The sequence below is a fragment of the Mobula birostris genome, chromosome 17 (assembly GCF_030028105.1).
Source record: "Mobula birostris isolate sMobBir1 chromosome 17, sMobBir1.hap1, whole genome shotgun sequence".
Taxonomy (NCBI): Eukaryota; Metazoa; Chordata; class Chondrichthyes; order Myliobatiformes; family Myliobatidae; genus Mobula; species Mobula birostris.
Genome location: NC_092386.1, coordinates 65,363,442 through 65,386,656, shown reverse-complemented (window position 1 = coordinate 65,386,656; position 23,215 = coordinate 65,363,442). Strand labels below are relative to the sequence as shown.

Here is a 23,215-nt window from a genome sequence, read left to right as displayed (position 1 = left end):
AATATCAATAACTGTGGCGCTTCTCTTCCTGACGAACTTAACGTATTCTACGCAAGATTCAAACAGAAGAGGAACGTCCCGCTCCCTCCGGATAAACCGGATCTGGTGGCATCGAGATTCATTGTCACCGAGGAGGACGTTAGAAGGGCCTTCCTGAAGATAAATCCAAGGAAGGCGACGGGCCCAGCTGGCGTCCCAGGATGGGTTCTCCGGGCCTGTGCAAGCGAGCTAGCTGGAGTGTTTGCTGATATCTTCAAATGCTCCTTGCTTCAGTCTAAGATCCCCTTGTGTTTTAAGAAGGCAAAGATAATCCCAGTGCCGAAGAAGAGCAAGGTGGCATGCCTGAATGACTATCGACCTGTGGCTCTGACATCAATTGCTATGAAGTGCTTCGTGAGATTGGTTATGGCACACATCAACCACAGCCAACCGGTCAACCTCGACGCTTTGCAATTCGCCTACCGGAGCAACAGGTCGACAGCAGATGCCATCTCTCTGGCCCTACATTCCTCCTTAGAACACCTGGAGAATAAAGACGCATATGTAAGGCTCCTTTTCACTGATTACAGCTCTGCCTTTAATACTATCATTCCAAATAAACTGATTCCTAAGCTCCGGAACCTGGGCCTTAGCACTGAGATCTGTAGCTCGATCTTCAACTTCCTCACAGACAGGACGCAGGCTGTGAACATAGGAGACAAGCTCTCCTCTACAATCACTCTGAGCACCGGTGCCCCACAAGGCTGTGTACTCAGCCCCCTGCTGTACTCACTGTACATCCATGATTGTGTAGCCAAGTTTACATCAAACTCAATATATAAGTTTGCTGATGACACAACAATTGTAGGCTGTATCTTGGGTAATGATGAGTTTGAGTACAGAGAGGAAATTAAGAACCTGGTGGCATGGTGCAAAGACAATAACCTATCCCTCAACGTCAGCAAGACGAAGGAATTGGTTGTTGACTTCAGAAGGAGCAGCAGACTGCACGACCCAATTTACATAGGTGGCGCGCAAGTGGAACAGGTCAAAAGCTTTAAGTTCCTTGGGGTCAATATCACAAATGACCTGACTTGGTCCAACCAAGCGGAGTTCACTGCCAAGAAGGCCCACCGACACCTTTACTTCCTGAGAAAACTAAAGAAATTTGGCCTGTCCCCTAAAACTCTCACTAATTTTTATAGATGCACTGTAGAAAGCATTCACAACCTGGTATGGAAGTTGTCCCGTCCAAGACCGAAGGAAGCTGCAGAAGATCGTGAACACGGCGCAGCACATCACACAAACCAATCTTCCGTCCTTGGACTCACTTTACACCGCACGCTGTCGGAGCAGTGCTGCCAGGATAATCAAGGGCACGACCCACCCAGCCAACACACTTTTTGTCCCTCTTCCCTCCGGGAGAAGGCTCAGGAGCTTGAAGATTCGTACGGCCAGATTTGGGAACAGCTTCTTTCCAACTGTGATAAGACTGCTGAACAGATCCTGACCCAGATCCGGGCCGTACCCTCCAAATATCCGGACCTGCATCTCGGTTTTTTTGCACTACCTTACTTTCCCTTTTCTATTTCTGATTTATAATTTAATTTTTAATATTTACTATTTTTACTATTTTAAATATTTAATATTTGTAATCTGGGGAGTGTGAAGCACCGAATCAAATATCGCTGTGATGATTGTACGTTCTAGTATCAATTGTTTGGCGACAATAAAGTATAATTGTTATATGGTTATATAAGTCACTTATAAGTCAATAGCATCATAACATTTTAAGTAACATTTGGATATTAAACACACAGCACATACTTTCCCCATATGAACATATAAAATCATTGCAACACACCAGTATCGCTGAATCAGTGGGAGCCCTGGGCTCGTTTCCCTGTAACAAGATGGTCCTATCGAGGGGTGATGGGAGACAGCGATACTCGAACGGGGTTCCTTATGTCCAGTCTATTCCACAATTTAGTTTTCATTGCATTCATTGCAGAGATATGTTGGAAATGGAAGCAACGTTTTCAGTGCTTTCGTGGCTATCTCAGGATACTTAGCCTTGACTTTGATCCAGAATGCCGGCAGAGATGTTATGTCAAACATACTTTTCAGCCCGCCGTCATTTGCAAGCTCGAGGAGTTGACCTTCTTCCCGCGCTGACATGGATGACGCGTGGGTAATGACCTCGCGTGCGTTCAAGCTCAACAGTGCGTGACAGGGAATGAGAAAAGGTGCAGCTGACTCATATCGCCAAATCATATCGTTTCCTCGCAGCCCGGTAGCATATGCTTTGCGGCCTGGTGGTTGGGGACCGCTTGTCTAAGAGACCAATTTTCTAACAGATACAATGCATCTTTTGGTGTTACTCAGGAAAGCTGATTTGGTCCCCTTCTCTTCTCCTTATATATGCTCCCCTTAGGAGACATCATTAGAAAGTATCTCTAGGAAGAGGTGCAGTCGACGTTTCAGGCCGAGACCCTCTGTCAGGACTAACTGAAGGAAGAGTGAGTAAGGGAATTCCTTACTCACTCTTCCTTCAGTTAGTCCTGACGAAGGGTCTCGGCCTGAAACGTCGACCGCACCTCTTCCCAGAGATGCTGCCTGGCCTGCTGCGTTCACCAGCAACTTTTATGTGTGTTGCTTGAATTTCCAGCATCTGCAGAATTCCTGTTGTTATCATTAGAAAGTATAACTTGATATCCACTGTTAGACAGATGACACATAACTGTAGATCTCGGTGGAGTCGGATGATGATAACACCCTATCTTCTCTAAATTGTGGTCTAGTTGCAATAATAACTGGATAAGCAATAAACTCCTAAGACTAAATGAGGATAAAACTGAAATACTTTTAGTTGGTCCCAAAGCCAAAAGAGATAAACTTAGGAACTTGGTTACCCTCGTAAAATCAGAAGCCTGGGTGTTAGTCCCAATTCAGATTTGAATTTTAAATCCCACATAAAGAAAATGACCAGAGCAGCATTTCTACACTTTAAAAATATTGGAAAGGTACATTTGTTTGTCACATAATGACAAAAATTAATTCATGCCTTTATATCAAATAGACTAGATTACTGCAATGCACTTTTTACTGGCCTTCAAAAACAATCTATTGATAAACTTCAACTCATTCAGAATGCCACCGCTAGACTTTTAACCAAAACCGGGATGAAGGAACACATCACTCCTGTACTAGCGACTCTGCATTGGCTTCCTGCATTTTTAGAATTGATTTCAAAGTTCTCTTACTTGTTTTTAAAGCTGTCTATGGTCTGGGACCAGAGTACACCACAGAATCATTTTCATTTTATAATCCTGCTGGAGTTCTTGGGTATTCTTCCACCTGTCTCTTAAATTTAAACTATCACCCTCAAAAGATAATTTGGCAGGTCAGCTTTTTCAAACTACACTCCTAAACTGTGGAATTCAATACCTAAACCTACAATTATTGCAGACTCAATTGACACTTAAACACCAGCTCAAGCCTTATTTATTTAACTTTGCTTTTAACTAACATCTTGATGTCTTTTATTTTCATGTTTTTTAATTTTATTTTCGTATTTGTATTTTTATCTCATTGTAAAGCTCTTTGAACAACATTATCTGTATGAAAAGTGCTCTAAGTTATAAATTATACTTTCTACACCACTTCAGGCCAACTTTCCCAAATACATTACCTCACGCTTCTAGATTACATTCCTTTTACAACTTCCGTCCCAATATATTTCGGTTATCAGTCATTGGCTTCTTTTATTTTGCTTTTATCAACCTTGTATGCTCCATCACCCATCACATCCAGGCTAAGATGCAGAACTAGGCACTCCCATTGTTTTCCTAAATGGATGGATATTTCTTCTGAACCCTTGCTACCATTTCCTTAAATGCTCCATTCAAACACTGATACTCCTACAGTGCTTCACTGATAGACACTTAAGTAGCTACTTCACGTCTGCTTTTATAAACAAGGCCTTTTATAGAAGACTGAAATCCAATAACATTAGAAATTTAAAAATAAGAACACAGGACCTATGTGCTGATCACTTTAAAGCAAAAATAAAATCATCATTTCTCATGCCAACTGAAGGATGATCTTCCTAAATGAAGGATAAATTCAAGTATACAGATTGATGGAAAACAATTTTTTTAAAATTGAGAGTAAAAAATAGCAAACCAGCATATATTTAACTTTAAAACCTTTCATGTAATACATATATCAAGGGCAAACCTGCTCAAAATTTCTCAAGGTACATTCCAGTGTAAGAAAGTGGTAGAATAATTTTAGAGGCAAATTTAAATAATAAGATATACCTGAACCAATAGTTTCCTGTAATTCATAGTGTTTAAGTAGCTCTTCATTATCGATACCCATTGTAGACCTTCAAATCTGCACCTGAAATATTTAAAAAGCATTTTAGAATAGCTTCACATCTATATTCTACATAGGATTCTATGGAACTGCCAGGGATTCTATGAGAGACCAAGATCAAAATGAAACAAACAGTTTTTTGAACTTTGCGCAACGCACAATGCTAGAACTCACAGTGGTAGTTAGTAATCGAGCAGTCTGCTACTCTGCTGGTGTAGTAAAAAATTGGAGGGAAATTTTCATTCTAAAGATGGTCTGGTGTGGCGATTTGTGAAGGAGAGGTGTGAGATGGAAGAGGAGGTTAAAATTCTGAGTCATTTTACTGCACTAGTACAGCAATGGACACAAAAAAAGCCTTTTCAGAAAACTGTACAAATTTGTTTACACAACAAATACATAAACTACAAAGTAGTAGTCAAGATGGCGCTAAACAGCAACTCCTTTGCTTGCATCTTCGGGAACAGCTCTATTTCCATTTTTAATATCTCTATTTTTCCCTTTCAGGGTTTTTTTGAAGACGCTGACCTGGAGTTACACGCTGACCTGGAGTTACACGCTGACTTCAGTTCTTTGTGGAATGGGACCTGCTCTGGGGGTGTCACGACTGGCCATTATCCAACATGTCAAGGGTGCAGCCTAAGAGTTCAGTACACCTTTGGAGGCCGAGGATCTCGGGGCTCTGGAGACAGGCGGATCGAAGGTCAGTGTCCCAGACCGGTGTGTCATGGGAGCTGGAAGATCTTTGGCTATGTGCCCGGAGACCTGAGACCTTTGAGCACAGCTTGGCAAAAGCAACGCAATGGACTTTTAACATCGTAAACCAGCAAGTTGTTTATTAGGTCTTTGCTCTTGCTGTGAAACAGAGACATCTTTCTCACTTATGGGGGAGGGGGAAGAGAGGGGGAGAAAGAGAGACAGAGAGACAGAGAACGAGAGAGAACGAACCTGCGGTAGTTGAATACCTGGTGAACACGTAGTCTTTGGAATGCTGCAAGTCTGTGTCTTTGCTGTTGCTTTTGCTGCATGCTTGAGTGCTCAGTGGCGGGTCCCGATGCTTTTTTGCCAGTGGGGGAGAGAGTTCGTTGCTTACTGCCGCTTACGGGCAGGAAGGGAGCTTGGGGGGGGGGGGGACTTTGGGGTTCTAACACTTAACTGTCATTCATTCTTTGGGGCACTCCTGTTTTCAGGGATGGTTGCAAAGAAAAAGCTTTTCAGGATGTATATTGTATACATTTCTCTGACATTAAATGTACCTTTGAAGTATTTACAAGACAGTGAATACATTCAAATTAACATATGATTATTACTGTCTATATGGCAGTCAATTCCCCGGGGGGGGGGGGGCATCACTCTCAGAGATCCCCCACAGTACCCACTGTGACCACATACTTTCATGTCCGGCTCTCCTTAGAGAGGGAGTATCTTCGGAAGAGGGGCATGCAGTTGGGCCCAGGCAGAGTCCTCGACTTTCCGACGCCTGGACCCATGAATGGCCATCTTGGCTGGGCCCAGCAGCAAGTCCATCAGGAGATCCACCTCTCGTGGTCTCCAGAGGCCTGGGTCTGACGAGTACATCCATCCCATCAGGTGGTGGTGCAGCCGGAACCCCTCCACTTCCCTGAGCCCCTTCGACACCCACCATGATAAGATGGGGACCAGTCCCCTTGTAACTAGATCACCATCCCCCAGCAGCACAGAAACACTCTGTCTGGATGAGACTAGACCCCATACCCTCAACAGCTCTCGGTAAAAGTGAGGCAGTTCCCTCAAAGTGGCACGACTGATGCTGACTGCTGGAAGCTGCACATCCCCCTGCAGGCAATGTCCCCAGCAGAGAAAGTGTGTCGCCAGCGTATGCCATCTTGGGGGTGATCGCTACAGAGGCATCTCTGCAGGGTCCTGAGGTGAAGAGGCACCAGCTGGGTGTGCACACACATCAGTGGCTGACCGTCCTCCGCAATCGGAAGACTGAGGATCGCAGCAAAGACCCAATGCCTCCCGTTGCCCCAGAAGTTGTCCACCAGCCTCTTCTGGGTCCTGGGGGACAAAATCAGTAGGTGGGACTAATGTAATCAGCCGATACCATATCTTTACAATGAAGGACACTTATCAATGGTGATCCAAGTTGTCCTATTCCATTGTGCCTAGTCTGTGGCAAACAACTTACAAATGGAGCAATGGTTCCAGCAAAGCTGAAAAGGCACTTAACTACAAATCAGTTATATGACACATAAAAGAGACGATTTTAAACAACTATTGGAACCTCAAAACAAACAGTTCAAAGCTTTTAAAAATAAAGTCACAGTCAGTAAAGCAATTCAGGAAGCAAGTTATTTAGTAGCTTTAAGACCAGTTCACTTGAGAATGTTTTTAAAAAATTGTGTGAAAACCTGGACAAAGAGCACACCAATCTCCTGCTACATACAGAAATCTGATGGCTTTTCAGAGGAAGAGTTCTCAAAAGTGAAAGATGAATTGCCGGAATACTTTCAAGAAAATAGTAGGTGAGATTTTGCTGAGTATTTTGAAGATGAAGAATGGCTGCAGAAACCAGTCTATATAACAGATATTTATCATCATATGAACCAGTTGAACAAGTCTCTGCAAGGCCCTGGAGATAATGTTTTGACATCAAGTGACAAGATTCTTGGATTTAAAAGGAAACTGAATCTTTGGAAAATCATGCTGCAAAAGGAAATCTTGAAATGTTTCCACTGCTGCTTAGGCTTCAGAGTGGGGAAGGATATTAAAAAGACTTGAGTCTTATTGAAAACCACCTGGAAGAACTGCAGAACAAAATTGGACAATATTTTTTCCAACCTTACAACACAAGTGTATGACTGATGAGGGACCCTTTCTCTGAATCTACTGTTCAGCTGTGAACTTGACTTTGAGAGAAGAGGAAGAACTTTGCGAGGTGCAGTCTGATCATGCACTCAAGAAGAGATTTACTGACCTGCCCCGGACAAGTTCTGGATTTCTGTGAAAGAGTATCATGCCAATCATAGGAAAGCAATAAATATTTTGCTGCAGTTCTCAACTCTTACATGTGTGAGCAAGCTTTTTCTTGTTTAACAAGCATCAACAGCAAGGACAGAAATCATCTCATTTCAGTTGAAGGTGAAATCTGTGTGTGCTTATCTCAAGTTTGACCCAGAATTGAGAAATTTATTATGTTTGCCTTATGAGATTTTAAAATTTATTAAAGAGAAAGAAATAGTAATTTCAAGAAAAGGAAGCTAAGCTTAACTACCTGCTTACACCACCCGCACACCCCCAGCCCCAGGCAGGCTGGCTAAAAATTCATTCTCTGCTCAAAACAACATCGACAATTATTCTTGGATTACTAAATCTACAATTTACCAACCACGTTAATGTACCATGAGCTCTAGAGCTCATAATTGTCATGCAGGGGTTCCCCGAGACCTGAAATTATTTCAAAGGTTTCTTCAGGGAAGAAAGGTTGTGAAAGGCTGTTCTACACAGAACAGGTTGTCTATATCTAAAGGAAAACTATAAGACAAATGGACAAAATCTTTTAGAGGTCACTTTATTTTTCACAATAAGAGATTAACTACATAAATAACATTTAATGGATTCTAAATGTTTTATCTGCTCTGAATGCAGTTTGCACCCATATTCTCTCAGATGAAAGTATTACTGCAAAGTGAATACAAATAAATGACAATTGTGAACAATTAGTGTTACTACAATAATAAATACTGATGTTTTAATGTACTATATCATGTTAAAAGGAGCATTAGAGACAGAATTGCAAAGTTTTCAGAATCAGGTTTAATATCATTGGCATAAATTATGAAATTTGTCTTTTTGCAGCAGCATTACAGTGTAATACATAATAAAAATCTACAAATTTCTAAGAAATACATAAAAATTAAATAAGTAGTACAAAAGGAAAGGAAAAGTAATGAGGTAGTGTACATGGATCTATTGTCCCTTCAGAAATCTGATGGTGGAGTGAAGAAGCACTTTCTAAAACATTGAGTGAGTCTTCTAGCTTGTGTGCCTCCTTCTTGATAGTGACAATGAAAAGAGGGCATGTCCTGATTGATGGGGGTCCTTAGTGATGTATACCACAATTCTGAGGCATCGCCTTTTGAAGATATCCTCAATGTTGGGGAGAACAATGCCCATGATGGAGCTGACTGAGTCTGCAACTTCCTACGTCTTTTTCCGATCCGTTGTAGTGGCCCCTCCAGACAGTGATGCAACCAGTTAGAATGCTCTCCACGGTACATCTGCAGGAATTTTTGAGTCTGGTGACATACCAAATCTTCTCAAGCTCCTAATGAAACATAGAGCTATTGTGCCTTCTTTGTAAGTACATCAATATATTGGACCCAGGATAAATCCTCGGAGATGCTGACACCTAGGACCTTGAAACTGCTCACCCTTTCCCTTACCGATCTCTCAAAGAGGACTGGTGTTTTTCCCTCAATTTTCCCTTCCTAAAGTCCACAATCAATTCCTTGGGCTTACTGACATTGAGTGTCAGTTAATCCATCTCATCTTTGCATTCCTCCCCCCTCACTATCTGAAATTCTGCCAACAATAGTTGTGTCATGGACAAAGTTATAGATGGTGTTTGAGCTGTGCCTAGCCACTCAGTCATGAATGTTGAGAGACTAGCGCAGTGGGCTAAGCACACATCCTTGAGGTGCACCAGTATTGACTGTCAATGAGGAGATGTTACTTCTGATCTGCACTGACTGCGTTCTCCTGATGAGGAAGTCAAGGATCCATTTGCAAAGGGAAAGGTACAGAGGTCCAGAGGGTGTTGCCAGGGTCAGAGATTTTAGTTTTTCCAGAATGATTAGCCAAATTGGAGTTATTTGTTCTTGAAATGTATAAAATTCTGAGAAAGATAACCACAAGGGTAACAGTACCTCGCAGATTTCATAGGCCACATGGCTTTCTTCCATGCGGGAGGAGAAGATAGCGGCGCGACGCAGCCTCTCCTGTGAAATGATATCGTATTTGTTAAATAAGAGGCCGTACACAATTCTGATTTGATGGAGACAGACGTGGGAAGCACGGAGGAACATCTGGAGAAACTTCTGAAATGCCCAGTTTGCTGCCGCTGCTACTGTGCGATTGAGAATCTCCGGAGGGTAGGCCCCAAATCCTGAGCTTTGCCTGTTGCTGGCAGCCGGGGTTAGGGTGGAAGCGCTCAGCAGAGATGGTGCTCGGTGTCGGAGGCTCGAAGTTTTTGGACGACTCAGAGTCGGATTGTGGTCGGGTGCTTCCAGGATGCTGCATCGGCAAGTTTGCGGAGCTGAAAGCATGGCAGGGAGAGTTTTCTTCCTTCTACCGTCTGCGTGAGATCATGGGACTTTCAGGAGACTTTGAACTTTTTTTTTTAAAACTGTGCCCATGGCCTGTTCTTCATCAAGTTACGGTATTGCTCGCACTGTTGTAACTATATGTTATAATTATGTGGTTTTTGTCAGTTTTTCAGTCTTGGTCTGTCTTGTGTTTCTGTGATATCAACCAGAGGAACATTGCATCATTTCTTAATGCGTGCATTACTAATTGACAATAAAAGAGGATTGCGTGTGTTCATAATCTAATCTAATAATGATTCAATTTTCAGACAGTCCCTTCAGATGTGTAGCATTGCCCTCAGTGATGCACTTGGAGGTCATCCTTAATGTTTGTAAAATTGAACACAAGTTCGTAGAAACTCTAATGGATTTATTCCTCAGCAACTTGACAATGTACCCATAAGAATCCCTTCAAAAAGCAAACAATTTACTTCCTGTTTTTGGCATGATATTCCAGATAACATAATGGAGATCAGAATGAAAATCCCGGATGCGATAGGAAGAGAATAGCAGACAGGAGAAATTTCTTTGCGATTAGAATTACAAGGATTTAGAATTCTCTTTCCACGTTTACTCGACAGGCCAAAAATTACATTAATATTCAAAATCAGTTTGTATTAAGGAATATTGCTGCAGAGATACAAGAATAGGGTAAGCAAATGCATTTTAAACTATTTCATTGAATTTGGGTGACTGTTGTACTGTATGGACCAAGCAATGCATTTCTGTATTATGAGAGAAGTGCATTTATCCTGGAATTCAGAAAATATGGATTAAACAGGAGATTTGGGAAAAGGCAGCTATGACAATAGATTTACTAGATACTGTGGAGGAAATGCATGTTGTATTCAAAATAAAAGGATGAAAAATTCCAACTGTATAGCAATTACTCATGCATACTTAGTGCAAATAATAAAAATGATTACCAGGTACAAATGTATGGACTAATTATACAGGTGTCCCCCGCTTTTCGAATGTTCACTTTACGAAACCTCACTGTTACGAAAGAACTACATTACTACCCTGTTTTCGCTAACAGAAGGTGATTCCACTGTTACGAAAAAAGGCAGTGCGCGAAAAAAAAAAAGCAGCGCCCGCCCCGAGCAGTCACTCTCCCCCCGGATTCAGAACTGCATTCTCGCCGGCACTGCTTAAACACGTGCCTGTGAGCAGCCATTTGCAAGAGCAGTTCTATGGTATCGGAAAAGCCTGAAAGAGCTCATAAGGGTGTTACACTTAGTGTAAAACTAGATATAATTAAGCATTTTGATCGTGGTGAACGAAGTAAGGACTAAGTGAGTTTGGCTTGTGGAAGCTGACGAAGATGATGTTGAAGAGGTTTTGGCATCCCATGACCAAGAATTGACAGATGAAGAGCTAATGCAATTGGAAGAAGAAAGGATAACAATCGAAACTGAATGAGTAATGATAAAGTACGACCTTAATTTTGAAAGGGTATGTCGATTTAGGGGATATTTGGAGGATGGCTTGAGTGCTTACAAAGAACTGTATGATAGAAAAATGCGCGAGGCTCAGCAATCAAGCAAGCCTTCCACATCAGCCACAGCAGACGACGAAACTTGACCTTCGACATCGAGGCGGGCAGTCATAGGAGAAGATTAGCTGCCTGCCCTAATGAAAACAAACGACGACGAGATGACACCCCAGTGTCCCACCACCCCAACACCCAGGCCGCAGACAGATACCGATTCGTGGAGAATGCAGCGGTAGCCAGGAGGCACCCAGCACATCCTTAAAAAAAAAGCCAAAATAAACAAGCTAATTAATTAGGTGCCGGGCGGCATCTAATTAATGAGCTTGTTTATTTCGGCTTTTTTCTTAAAGATGTGCTAGGTGCCTCCCGGCTACCGCTGCATTCTTCGCGGATCGGTATCGGTTCGCTGCCCGGAGGGTGGGGGCCACTGCACCACCCCAACCTGCGACGACTCAGTCTAACACACCATCATCACTGTGATCACTGTCTTCCCGATTCCTGTAAGTGATACTACACTGCACATACATTATTTCTACTGTTAATCGGCTGTGTATTTTTACGTGTTATTTGGTATGATTTGGCAGCTTCATAGCTTAAAGGTTACTGGAGAGCGCTTGCGCCGTGTTTTTGCTGACGGCGCTTGCGTGAGATTTTCGCTACGGAGAACAGTTCAGGCAATGATTGTGGAAAAGTATTTCTACTTTGTATAAGCTGTGTATTTATCATATCATTCCTGGTTTACTATATGTTACTGTTATTTTAGGTTTTATCTGTTATTTGGCATGATTTGGTAGGTTATTTTTGGGTCTGCGAACACTCACAAAATTTTCCCATATAAATAAATAATAATTGCTTCTTCGCGTTACGACATTCCGGCTTTTGAACCGTTTCAACCTTCGGATGGCGGGGGAAACCTGTATTCAACAAATAAAAGACTGAGCCATTTATGCAACAGCAAAATCAGAGGGATATGGGAAGCACTTAGAGAGCATGCGGGAAGAAATTACAGAACAAAAGCGGTATCATGTCCTCCTGGTGTCCACCTTCCTTCCCCCTCTTCCATGATCCACTCTCCTCTATGAAATTCCTCCTTCTTCAGCCCTTTACCTTTCCCACCCATCTGGCTTCACCTTTCACCTTCAAGCTTGTCCTCATTTCCCCTCCCCCCACCTCTTATGCTGCATCTTCCCCCTTCCTTTCCAGTCCTGATGAAAGTATCCGCCTAAAATGTTGATTGCTTATTCACTTTCATAGATGCTGCCTGATGTGTTGAGCTCCTCCAGCATTTTGTGGGTGTTGCTTTGGTATCATCCCATGTTTCACTTAACCTGTCTCATTATTACAAAATAGAGACTTCCTCAGCCTTTCACATTACACTTTTGGAACTTCAAGCCTCACTTTGCCTCCACCCTTTCCTTATCTTCACAGCAGCCTTCAATTATGTTATCTACAGATATGCAATTAGCTTCTGCACACAGTTGATAATGTTCCATCATCCTTCAGTACTCTGCAGCCATTTGCTAATTTTATGCCTAATCTTAGGAAAAATACAATTTATCCAATTCCAAATTGTGACTGCTTTCCTTGTGTCAGACATGAAACCTTCATTCATCTTATCACTTCCAAATATAAATATTTTGGTGTTTGCTGTGATTCATCTTGTTGTGCATCTTTCATAAATTATAAATTGCATAGACATGTTGGAGAGATAATTTCTCAATAATATTGGGAGAATATAATTATTTATATTTTATTGTTGGAGACATTTCAGAGCTGTGGTAGGGATAAACTTCTGGCAGTATCTCCAATCAAGTTCTGTGAAGAGATGGACACAGATTTAGGAAAGAATGGCACATTCAGGGCATTAAATTACAATCACTCAGAGATTCTAATGCTTCCACTAACAGGATACCAGCATTTGACTTTTTGAAAATCTCTTTGCTGTCAGAGTTGTTTCAACACTCAAATCTCTACAATGGTGTTCACTGATCACTAGATAAACAATGTTTTGTAAGGCAAGTATAATGATGTAACGGCTTTATACAAGCATCTCTCAAGTGGTAGTTATAGCCAGAGGAGGTAGTAGGGATAATCTTCCATTACCTATAAAATGTGTCTAGTAGCGTGCTTCTCAAGTAGCCCCTGATAACCAAGTCAGGCTCCTGGTCTTCATGTGGGGCTTAGTTACTGAGCCCAGCAGAACTGTTTCTACTGACAGGAGAAGATGCAAAAGCAGGTTACTGGAGCCTTAAAACCAGTTGTTTTGAACAAATGAGGCTCATCAGCTATGGCTGGCAGCTCACCTAGAAGGGAAACTCAAACCTCTGTTGCTTTACAGCTATACACACTCACGGGGAAGGCTTCAGGAGTAAACCCGGAGGAAGTATCTGGAGCTGGAGTCCGTAAGACAGTCCTATATTGAATTCAACACCAACTGGCAACTCCTGCGACACCAGTGGTTCCAAACTGTATTAGTTTCTGCCATTCCTTTGGATTTATCAGCTCCATGGAGAGGGTGAGCCTGCTGCTTGGGCAACAGATTGCTCTACGTACCAGACTGTCCTGGCTTGCGTACTGGTATGCATCTCATGTAGACAGCTGGGATGCAACATCTCATGGTCAACTCCAACCAACAGAGCATCTCAGTCTCAAGTGACCAGTATGACAAAAATTGTGCAGAAGTTCACTGCTGTGTTTGCAGCTATGCTCATTTGTGAACAGACCCTTTCACAGGCAAGAACTGCCACATCAAATCCTAAATCATGTTGGTATTATGATCATGTGCAGGCAAGAGTCTGCACTGCTGAATTCAAAACAAAACCCTGATACATTGGCCACTTAACTTGTGAGAAGCAAGCACTTCAATCTCACTGATGTTTTCAGAGAATGACTCTTCCAAATTTGTTAATGTCCATTTGGTAAAATATTTGGAGACCTCAGGATAGACCATTGCAGCAATCTGAAGTAATTACACATTTTCAAAGGCGGCCCAGTGAAACCACATCCATTGCTGTAAATCTTGAACAACATAATCTCCATATTTAAGAAAAGGTGGAGGCTCAAGGAATGAACTTCAAAACAAAAAAACAAAATCCTTGGCTTTGCAACAAGGCAAAGAAAATAGGAAGCAAAAAAAGAACTGGAGAAAATTTTGCCTATACTCTGGCTCCTTTCATTGCCTGAAGACATCTAATATGAAACTAGATTACTTTCAGATCAAATTGTAATCGTGTCCTACATCACTGTGATTTTGCATGGCAAGATGACACATGGCTAGATTATGTCTTAGTAATTCAATACCGTGAAATATTTTGAACACAGGAAAGTAGGAGCCTTGAAGTCTGCCCACTATTCAGTATATTTACAGCTGATCTACTCCTCCTCCATGTCAGAATTCCATAGTGTACTATCTTCAGAATTCTTCCTTACCTCCACATTAAACACTAATGATCTAGTCTCCACAATACTTTGGGTCAAAGAATTGCAGAGACTCAACTCTCTACTAGAAGAAAATTTTTACATGCCTCTTTTTTAAAATGCTGGCCCCTTATCTTGAAGGCATGCCTCTTCATGTGACATCTTCCAACAGGTGAAAATATTTCAACGCAAACACGAGGAAATCTGCAGATGCTGGAACTTCAAGCAATACACACAAAATGCTGGTGGAACGCAGCAGGCCTGGCAGCATCTATGGAAGAGGTACAGTCGATGTATTTCAACATCTTCTTTGTGCTTCAAATAAGATCATATCTCATTCTTCAACACTGCTAATTTTATAAACCAAACCTGTTTATCCTCTTGAAGGGACAATCCTGAATGAAGGGAATTAGCCTGATAAATCACCTTTGGACGGCTACCAATGCTTTCATAGGAGACCAAAACTGAGTGCAGTACTCCAGATATGGGCTCACCAACTCCCTGTATAATTGTAACAAAACTTCTCAATTTATAAACTCCAGTGAATTTGCAATAAAGGCTAATATGTCATTCAGAAACACAAAATGTGTGTTGCTTGAATTTCCAGTGTCTGCAGTATTCCTCGTGTTTATGTTGGAGGAATTTAAGAAATTTGGCTGCATCAATGGACGAAAATAAACCACAACGTTTCAGGATGAGACCATTTATCAGGAGCAGAAAGGAAGTGGGCAGAAGCTATAATAAGGTGGGAGGAGGGGATGGAGTAGAAGCAAGCAGATGATAGGTGCGAACAGATGAGGGGGAAGGTGCATGGTTAGGGGAGGAATCCTCAGTTTCCACTCCTCCTTCCCTTTCTTCCATGGCCCACTGTCCTCTCATGTTAGATTCCTCCTTTTTCAGCCCTTTACCACTTCTACCTATTCCTTTCCTGCATCTTATTTTGTCACCCCTCCTCCACCACCCCACACACACTTTCCCCCTCACCTGCCCTCTCTGCTCTGGCACATACACTTGGAAAAATCCTAGAGCATGCTCTAGTGTACAAGTTTGCCAGGGTATAATTTTTTTTTTCAAAAAAGCAAAGCCAATCCAAACCTAACCCAAACCCATAGTTTTATTGATAATTTGACACATAGGACCAACTAAATTTGGTCAACAGCCAGGCTCATATCAGAACTAATGGTGACCTGATTTCCCCCAATTCGCGCTTATTCATTTAAAGAAGCTTATCCAATATTCTGCATGCCGTTTTTCCTTTCATTGTTAAAATAACAACCACTGGTAAATTGGTTTATTATTGTCACAAGTATTGAAGTATATACGTAGTGAAAAGCTTGTCTTGCATACAGATGAATTCATTATGGAGTGTGTTGACATGACATGGTACAAGGTAAAATAACAGCATGCAAAATGAAATTCAAAGTAAATTTATTAGTGAAATACATACATGTCACCATAAACAACCCTGAGATTTGTTTTCCTGGGGGCAATAAAGCCAAAAAATACAACAGAATCAATGAAAGACAAGCAACTAATGTACAAAAGACAAATTATGCAAACATAACGAATGATAATAAACAAATAAGGAAATAAATAAGGACCTTCAAGGGTCCTTGAAACTGAGTGCATAAGTTGTGGGAATATTTCAGTGTTGGGGCAAGTGAAGATGAGTGAATTATCTCCTCTGGTTCAAGAGCCTATTGGTTGAGGAGTAATAACTGTTCCTGAACTTGATGGTGTGGGTCCTCCAGGCAAAGTGTTACCGAGGAAGTACAGTGCAGGTAGACAATAAAGTGCAAAGTCATAAAATAGATTATGAGGTCAAAAGTCCATCCAAGGGAACGATTTAGTAGGCTTATAACAGTGGGATAAAAGCTGTCCTAGAGCTTTCAGGTTTTTGTATCTTCTGTCCAATGGGGTGGGGGGGTGGGGGAGAGAAGAACTGAGAATGTGCAGGGTGGGTTGAGTCTTTACTTGTATTGGCTACTTTACACGGGCAGCAAGAAGAGTACATCAAGTCAATGGAGGGGAGATTGGTTTCCATGATGTGCTGAGCTGTCTCCACAACTCTGCACTTTCTTGCAGTCACAGTCATGTTTTAGTCATTTCCTTTTCAATATTTAAATTTCTAAACATTCTAACTGAATGTTTTATAGTCAAGTTCGTTTTAAATGAGAAAATAAGTTATGAAGAGATCAAAGACCAACATGAAGGATAGGAAATAAAGTTGAAGTACAATTAGTTGGGAAAGCAAATGGAATTATAGCCTTTATTGTAAAGAGAATGCTACATGAAGTAACCAAAAGACCATACAATGTTCCGTGTACCCTTATGGATAAAAAGGGATATTCATATGCAGGAGGGCGTTCAAATAAATTTCACTATATTAGATTCTTGAAATGAAGGGCCAAGCAGAAAGGTCTTTTCGTCATTGGTAGTTCAAAGAGTAACAGGTAACCTTATGGAAAAGCACCTGATTATTCAGTATAGAGCTTATGGGGGAATTGCAAGCTGCAGGAGCGAACAAGCTCGTTCAGCAAAATCTGGGCCATCAGACCAGCATTTTTCCCATCCTCCCCTTTAGTCACACGAGATTCCAACGTTAGTAGTGAAAATTCCTGGTATTTTATCATCAGTTAATCGCTGTAACAAACGAAAGTCACTATAAAGACTAGAGTGACAATACTCCAAAGAAACCAATTGATTATGAAGTTACTTCAAGGAAAACCGTTACACAATTGGAAGGAGTTTTTTCAGACACCTTCATCTTTGACCTCCAAATAATAAATGTTTCCTTCGGCCAATTTAAAGTTTGGGTGAGAGCAAGCCCAAGTACAGTAATCGAAAAGACAAAACAAAACTGCACGTGTTGAAAATTTGAATTAAAAAATACTGAAAACATTCAAGTCACGCAAAAAAGCTACGGGGGAACAGGGTTAATGTTTTCAATCAACGACCGTTTTTATTGGAAATGTGCCCCGCTCCACAAAAGAACCGAGAGACAAGATAGGTCTAAGTTCTCCCGCGGCGGCCCCTACCTTGTTTCGGCAGAACTCGGATCTCCCGTGTCCCGTCCTGAGCTGGGACTCGATCCGCCAACTCGTTTTATTTTTAAAATCAGTTCGAGCCCAACGATCAAATTTCCCTCCTTCAAACACAACTTCCTGTCCGAGCCCGACGGGCCAATCAGATGCGGGCCGGTGTACACTCGGGGAGTTCGGGCGTTGCTGGAGGGCTCGGCTCGGCTCGGGTCCACTCGGGTCGGCTCGGCTCGGCTCGGCTCGGCTCGGCTCGGCTCGCGTCGGTTTGCTGACCGTCGGTTCGGTCTTTGGTGGTGAGCTGCGCAAAGTCATTTAACAGATGCGAGCCCCAGTAGAGGGGGAGGTAGAGACATAATTTCCTTTCTCCCTCTTTCTGATTTCCTGCTGATGACTCACCACGGCTTCCCTGTTCTTTTTCACGTAGAAACAGTTTAGCCGACTGCACTGCAGTTTTTACCTCGCATTTCATAATTTACCGAAAATAGAAGAGAAAGATTAGGGGTAAGAGCGTAACAATCACAGAACTCTACAGTACAGGAACAGGCACCTCAGCCAAATATTGCCGAGCTATTAATCTGCCTATTCCCCTCGGACTGCGCCCGGATCAAAGCCCTCCCATTCATATACGGTTCCAAGCTTCTCTGAAATGTTGAAATCGAACCCGCGTCCACCTCTTAACTCGAGGCAGCTCGTTCAGCCCTCTCACTACCCTCTACTTGAAGTTCCCTCTCGTGTTCCCCTTAAACTTTTCAACTTTTATTATGAAACTCAAGAAATTAATCGAAAGAAAAACACGGGAGCCCAGGATAATGTGTACTTGAGGGAGGCGTAAGACATATGCTATTCACGTACCTTTAAGGTACGTATAACCTGTAATAAATTATATACACAACAAAGAATGTTTTACCAAATTATGTATTTACAATATTATTCAATTATTACTGAAATATTAAATACAAAACACTCCTCCCTGCTTAGCTCCCTGATAGTATGGTTGAGTGGGCTCAACAACGGGGCACGCAGTTCAATCCTTCCAAATGTGAAACCATGCGTGTCACCAGGAAGAGAAAACCAGGTAAAACATCATGTAAGATCCTAGGTGTCACCCTTGAAGAAACCAAACATATTCAAGTAAATTGGTATCAAAATCCAGAATGATCTACGCTGGAATAGTCAGACGCATCATGCAACAGTAAATGCAACAGGAGTCCTAAATTTTTTTGATTCGTAATTTTCATCATTGTTCAGCTTCAGTTAGGGAGAAGTTGTACCTCACCATCGTTAGGCCACATTTGGAATATGCAGTTGCTGCATGGGACCCATACACAAACAAAAACACTACCTCCATCGAGCGAGCCCAAAGACAGACAGCTGGATTTCTCACAAATACCTATGAGGGAGAAGCGAGTGTTACTCAACTTTTACATTACAGTGGAACTCTCTCCAAGATGGACGTGGAGCACACCGCCTGACCTGTTTTTACAAAATGTTAGATGGTCAACTCGACATAGACTACCCATCCCGCATCAAACCCAAACCTATTAGGAGCAGACGAGGGCACTCAACTCAATTTGAAATACTAACTACCAAGTCAGATGTGTACAGCAATTCATTTTCCCCCGCACAATTAAAGCATGGAATATTCTTAATCCTAACACAGTCACACAACCAAACCCAATTAAATTTAAGACAGCTTTTCTTCTTCAAAAATCTCCTCCTTAAGCCCACCCTCCGCCACCTCCAGTTTAAATTCCATGTGGAATATTTTGGAGAATCAAGAACCAAGAACCAAGCTAGAAACTCCCAACTCTATACAGAATGCATCTCAACTTATCTACTGTACAATACAACTACTGCTACACATCACAGCAGGTCTGAATCCAAACAGCCAATTTGCTGCAGACCTCTTGCATCCTGATCTTCTGAGTTAGCCCTCTATGAGAGACTTTGTCAGATGCCTTACAAAACTCCATGTAGACATCTATTGCTCTACATCCATCAATCTCTCTCATTACCTTGTCAAAAAATTCAGGAATGACCTACCACACACAAACTCATGATGGCTCTCCTTAATTATGCCGTGGATTTCCAAATGCTCAAATATCCTATCCTTAAGGACTTTCTCCAGCAAGTTCCCTACAACTGACGTGAGACACTGGTCTATAGTTCTCAGGATTTTACCTTGCTCTCCTCTTAAGTAGAAATACAACTTCTGCCATTTGCCAGTCCTCTGGGACCTTGCCTGTGCCCAGAGAGGACATGAAGATAGTGTTCAAGGTCCCAGCAAACTCATCTTGTGCCTCTCTCAATAACCTAGGGTAAATCCCATCAGGCCCTGGGGATTTATCCACCTTTGGAGACCCAACACCTCCTCCTCCTTGAGCTCTAAACACCCTTACATATGTATACACTCAGCACCGCTCTCCTGGTCCTCCATACCTTTTTCCTTGGTAAATACTGAAGTGAAATACTCATTAAGTACTTCATGCATATTCTCCACATCCAAGCAGATGTTCCCCTCTTTATCCTTGAGTGGTCCTACCATAGTTATCTTCCTGCTCTTGATGTATGTACAGAATGCCTTGGGCTTCACTTTAATCCTACTTACCATGGACTTTTCATGGCCTCTCCCAGCTTTCCTAATTCCATGCTTTAGTTCTTTTCTGGCTTCTTTATAATCTTCATATGCTCCATTTCCATTTCCAACCCTATTCCACATTTCCATTGTGCATTTCCCTGAGTGCATCTTTCCAATGCACGCTCTCAGGTTTCAGCCTGATAGCATCATAATACGCCCTACATGAATTCAGTACTTTCCTATACTGTCAGCTCCTATCCCTGTCTCCAAAGTAAAGGTCAAAGTGTTGTGGTCGCTGTCTTCAAAATGCTCACCTACCAAGAGATGTGTCACCTAACCTAGTTCATTGCCTCGCACCAGTGTGGCGTCTCCTCTAGTCAGCCTGGTACATACTGTGTCAGGAATCCTTCCTGGACATACCTAACAAATTCTACCCTATCTCGACCTTTTGCACTGAGAAGCTGACAATCATGATTAGGGAAAATAAAGTCACCCATGACAACAACCTGGTTATTTTTGCACTTTTCCAAAATCTGCTTCCCCCTCCCCCTACCACCATATGCTCCTCCATGTCTCTGTTGCTATAGCAAGGTCTATAGAATACTCCCCATAGGGTGGTGATTAATAAACTCTTCCTGGGCTTCCAGAAATAGAAACATAGAAAATAGGTGCAGGCGTAGGCCATTCAGCCCTTCGAGCCTGCACCGCCATTCAGTATGATCATGGCTGATCATCCAATTCCAAACCCTGTACCTGCCTTCTCTCCATACCCCCGATCCCTTTAGCCACAAGGGCCATATCTAACTCCCTCTTAAATAGAGCCAATGAAGGGGTACAGGTATTGATTTTAACTGACACTTTGATGCCAAACTCTGTCATCTTCATCAGGGATGATGCCTAGGCATGTCTAGTCCAGTGGTATACAGTCCCTCATGATTGGTTAGTCCTCATCCAATCAGGTGTTCCAGTGTCCCACTTTGTTTACAATTTCATTCCAGTTCTCACATAGAGCGAGACCTTCATCTTGTTAAAATTCTTTTCCTCCAGTTTTATTTCAATGGCTTCCTTCACCAGGTGATCCCAAAACCAATTTGCATTGCACAGTAGTTTTGTGCCGCTGAAGTCAAACCTGTGGCCATTGCGAATGTAATGTTCTGCTACTACCGATTTCCCCAGGTAACCCAAACAGATACACCTTCTGTGCTCCTTGATAGGATCATCATGTTCATCATTCTTGCTCTTGATACTTTTTGCATTTAAATATTCAATTCAATACATCCAACTGACTGCAATAATTCCCTATCCACTGCCTATCCTTCCTCACACTCTATACACACTACATCTACCTTTATATCAACTGCCTCATCCTCTGACCTTTCAGTCTGGTTTCCATCCACCTGCCAAACTAGTTTAAACCTTTCCCAACTGCTCTAGAACTCTACTTGCAAGTTATTGGTTCCCCTCAAGTTCAGATGTAATCTGTCCCTTTTGTACAGGTCGTACCTCCCCCAGAAGAGATCCCAATGGTCCACAAACCTAACACCCTGCCCCTGCACCGATTCTCAGACACACATTCAACTGCCATATCACCCTATTCTTATGGTGTATAGCACAGGCAGCAATCCAGAGATTACTACCCTTGAAGTCCTGCTTTTTAGCTTCCTACCTAGCCCCTTATATTCTCTCTTCACAACCTCATTCCTTTTCCTACTTGTCATTGATGCCAATATGTACCATGATTTCTGGCTGCTCACCCGCCCCCTTAAAAATGCTATGGACCCGATTGAGACATCTCTGACCATGGCACTTGGGAAGCAACATACCGTCCAGGAGACTTTTTCACATGTTTGTTCCCCTATCCATTGAATCCCATATCACTAACTCTCTCCTCTTCTCTCCCCTTGTATTCAGATCCACAGAGCCAGACTCATTGTTGAGGTTCCCTCTGATGCGTCTTCCACCCAACAGTATCCAAAGCTATGTACTTGGTATTGAGGAAAGTGGCCACAGGGCTATTTTGCACTTTCTGTCTGCTCCCTTTCCCTCTCTTGACAGCCACCCAGCTATCTGCCTCCAGCAATTTTGGTGTTACAACCTCCCTGAGCTCCTGTCTAATACCTCCTCATTCCCCCAAATGAGCTGTAGGTCATCCAGCTCTAGTTCCAGTTTCCTTGTATCATACACCAGGGTGCGCTCTTCAGCTACTTGATGAGATAACCGTAGCCTTTGGCCAGGGGCAGATGTTATCAGGAGGTGCCCAACCTTCATAGACTGTTTCAACCCTTAACCAATACACTCTCCAGTTGGCAGGACAACAGTGGTGGCCAAGTCATGTCCATTTGTCCCTGACTTCCAGCTCAACTCCTCTTGCCTGCTCTATATCCAGCAAGAGGCTCTTCCTGCTTTCCCCGCAACCGCCCCCGCCCCCGCTGCATCCTGCGAGTTGCTAGGTTCTTGCTCTTTTCATCAAGGCCCAGCGCAGACAGCAACCTCCATGCTGACCTTGCCAGGAATCCTCTACAGCCAGTCTCCACTGGGACTAGCCGCGTCTGCTATCCTTTGTCCCTGCATTCCTATATATATAAATGACTTAGACGAGGGAATTAAATGCAGCATCTCCAAGTTTGCGGATGACACGAAGCTGGGTGGCAGTGTTAGCTGTGAGGAGGATGCTAAGAAGATGCAGGGTGACTTGGATAGGTTAGGTGAGTGGGCAAATTCATGGCAGATGTAATTTAATGTGGATAAATGTGAGGTTATCCACTTTGGTGGCAAAAACAGGAAAACAGATTATTATCTGAATGGTGGCCGATTAGGAAAATGGGAGGTGCAACGAGACCTGGGTGTCATTATACACCAGTCATTGAAAGTGGGCATGCAGATACAGCAGGCGGTGAAAAAGGCGAATGGTATGCTGGCATTTATAGCGAGAGGATTCGAGTACAGGAGCAGGGAGGTACTACTGCAGTTGTACAAGGCC

The 23,215-nt window shown here is 42.5% G+C and overlaps 1 protein-coding gene across 3 annotated transcripts in view; it reads right to left on the bottom strand.

The window, feature by feature from the left end:
- melk (maternal embryonic leucine zipper kinase) overlaps positions 1-18,195 on the bottom strand; it is a 96,200-nt gene extending 78,005 nt beyond the window's left edge. The window contains exons 1-2 of one of the 3 annotated variants that reach the window (XM_072281835.1): positions 17,655-18,195; positions 4,302-4,383 (exon numbers count right to left, since the gene is read on the bottom strand). In XM_072281835.1, the coding sequence (XP_072137936.1) occupies positions 4,302-4,362 (61 nt within the window). In that variant the 5' untranslated portion in view covers positions 4,363-4,383; positions 17,655-18,195. Of the gene's footprint in view, positions 1-4,301; positions 4,384-4,884; positions 5,021-17,654 lie in introns of those variants that run through there. The other 2 variants (XM_072281836.1, XM_072281837.1) reach the window with 2 other exon arrangements.
- Positions 18,196-23,215: the final 5,020 nt, after the last annotated feature.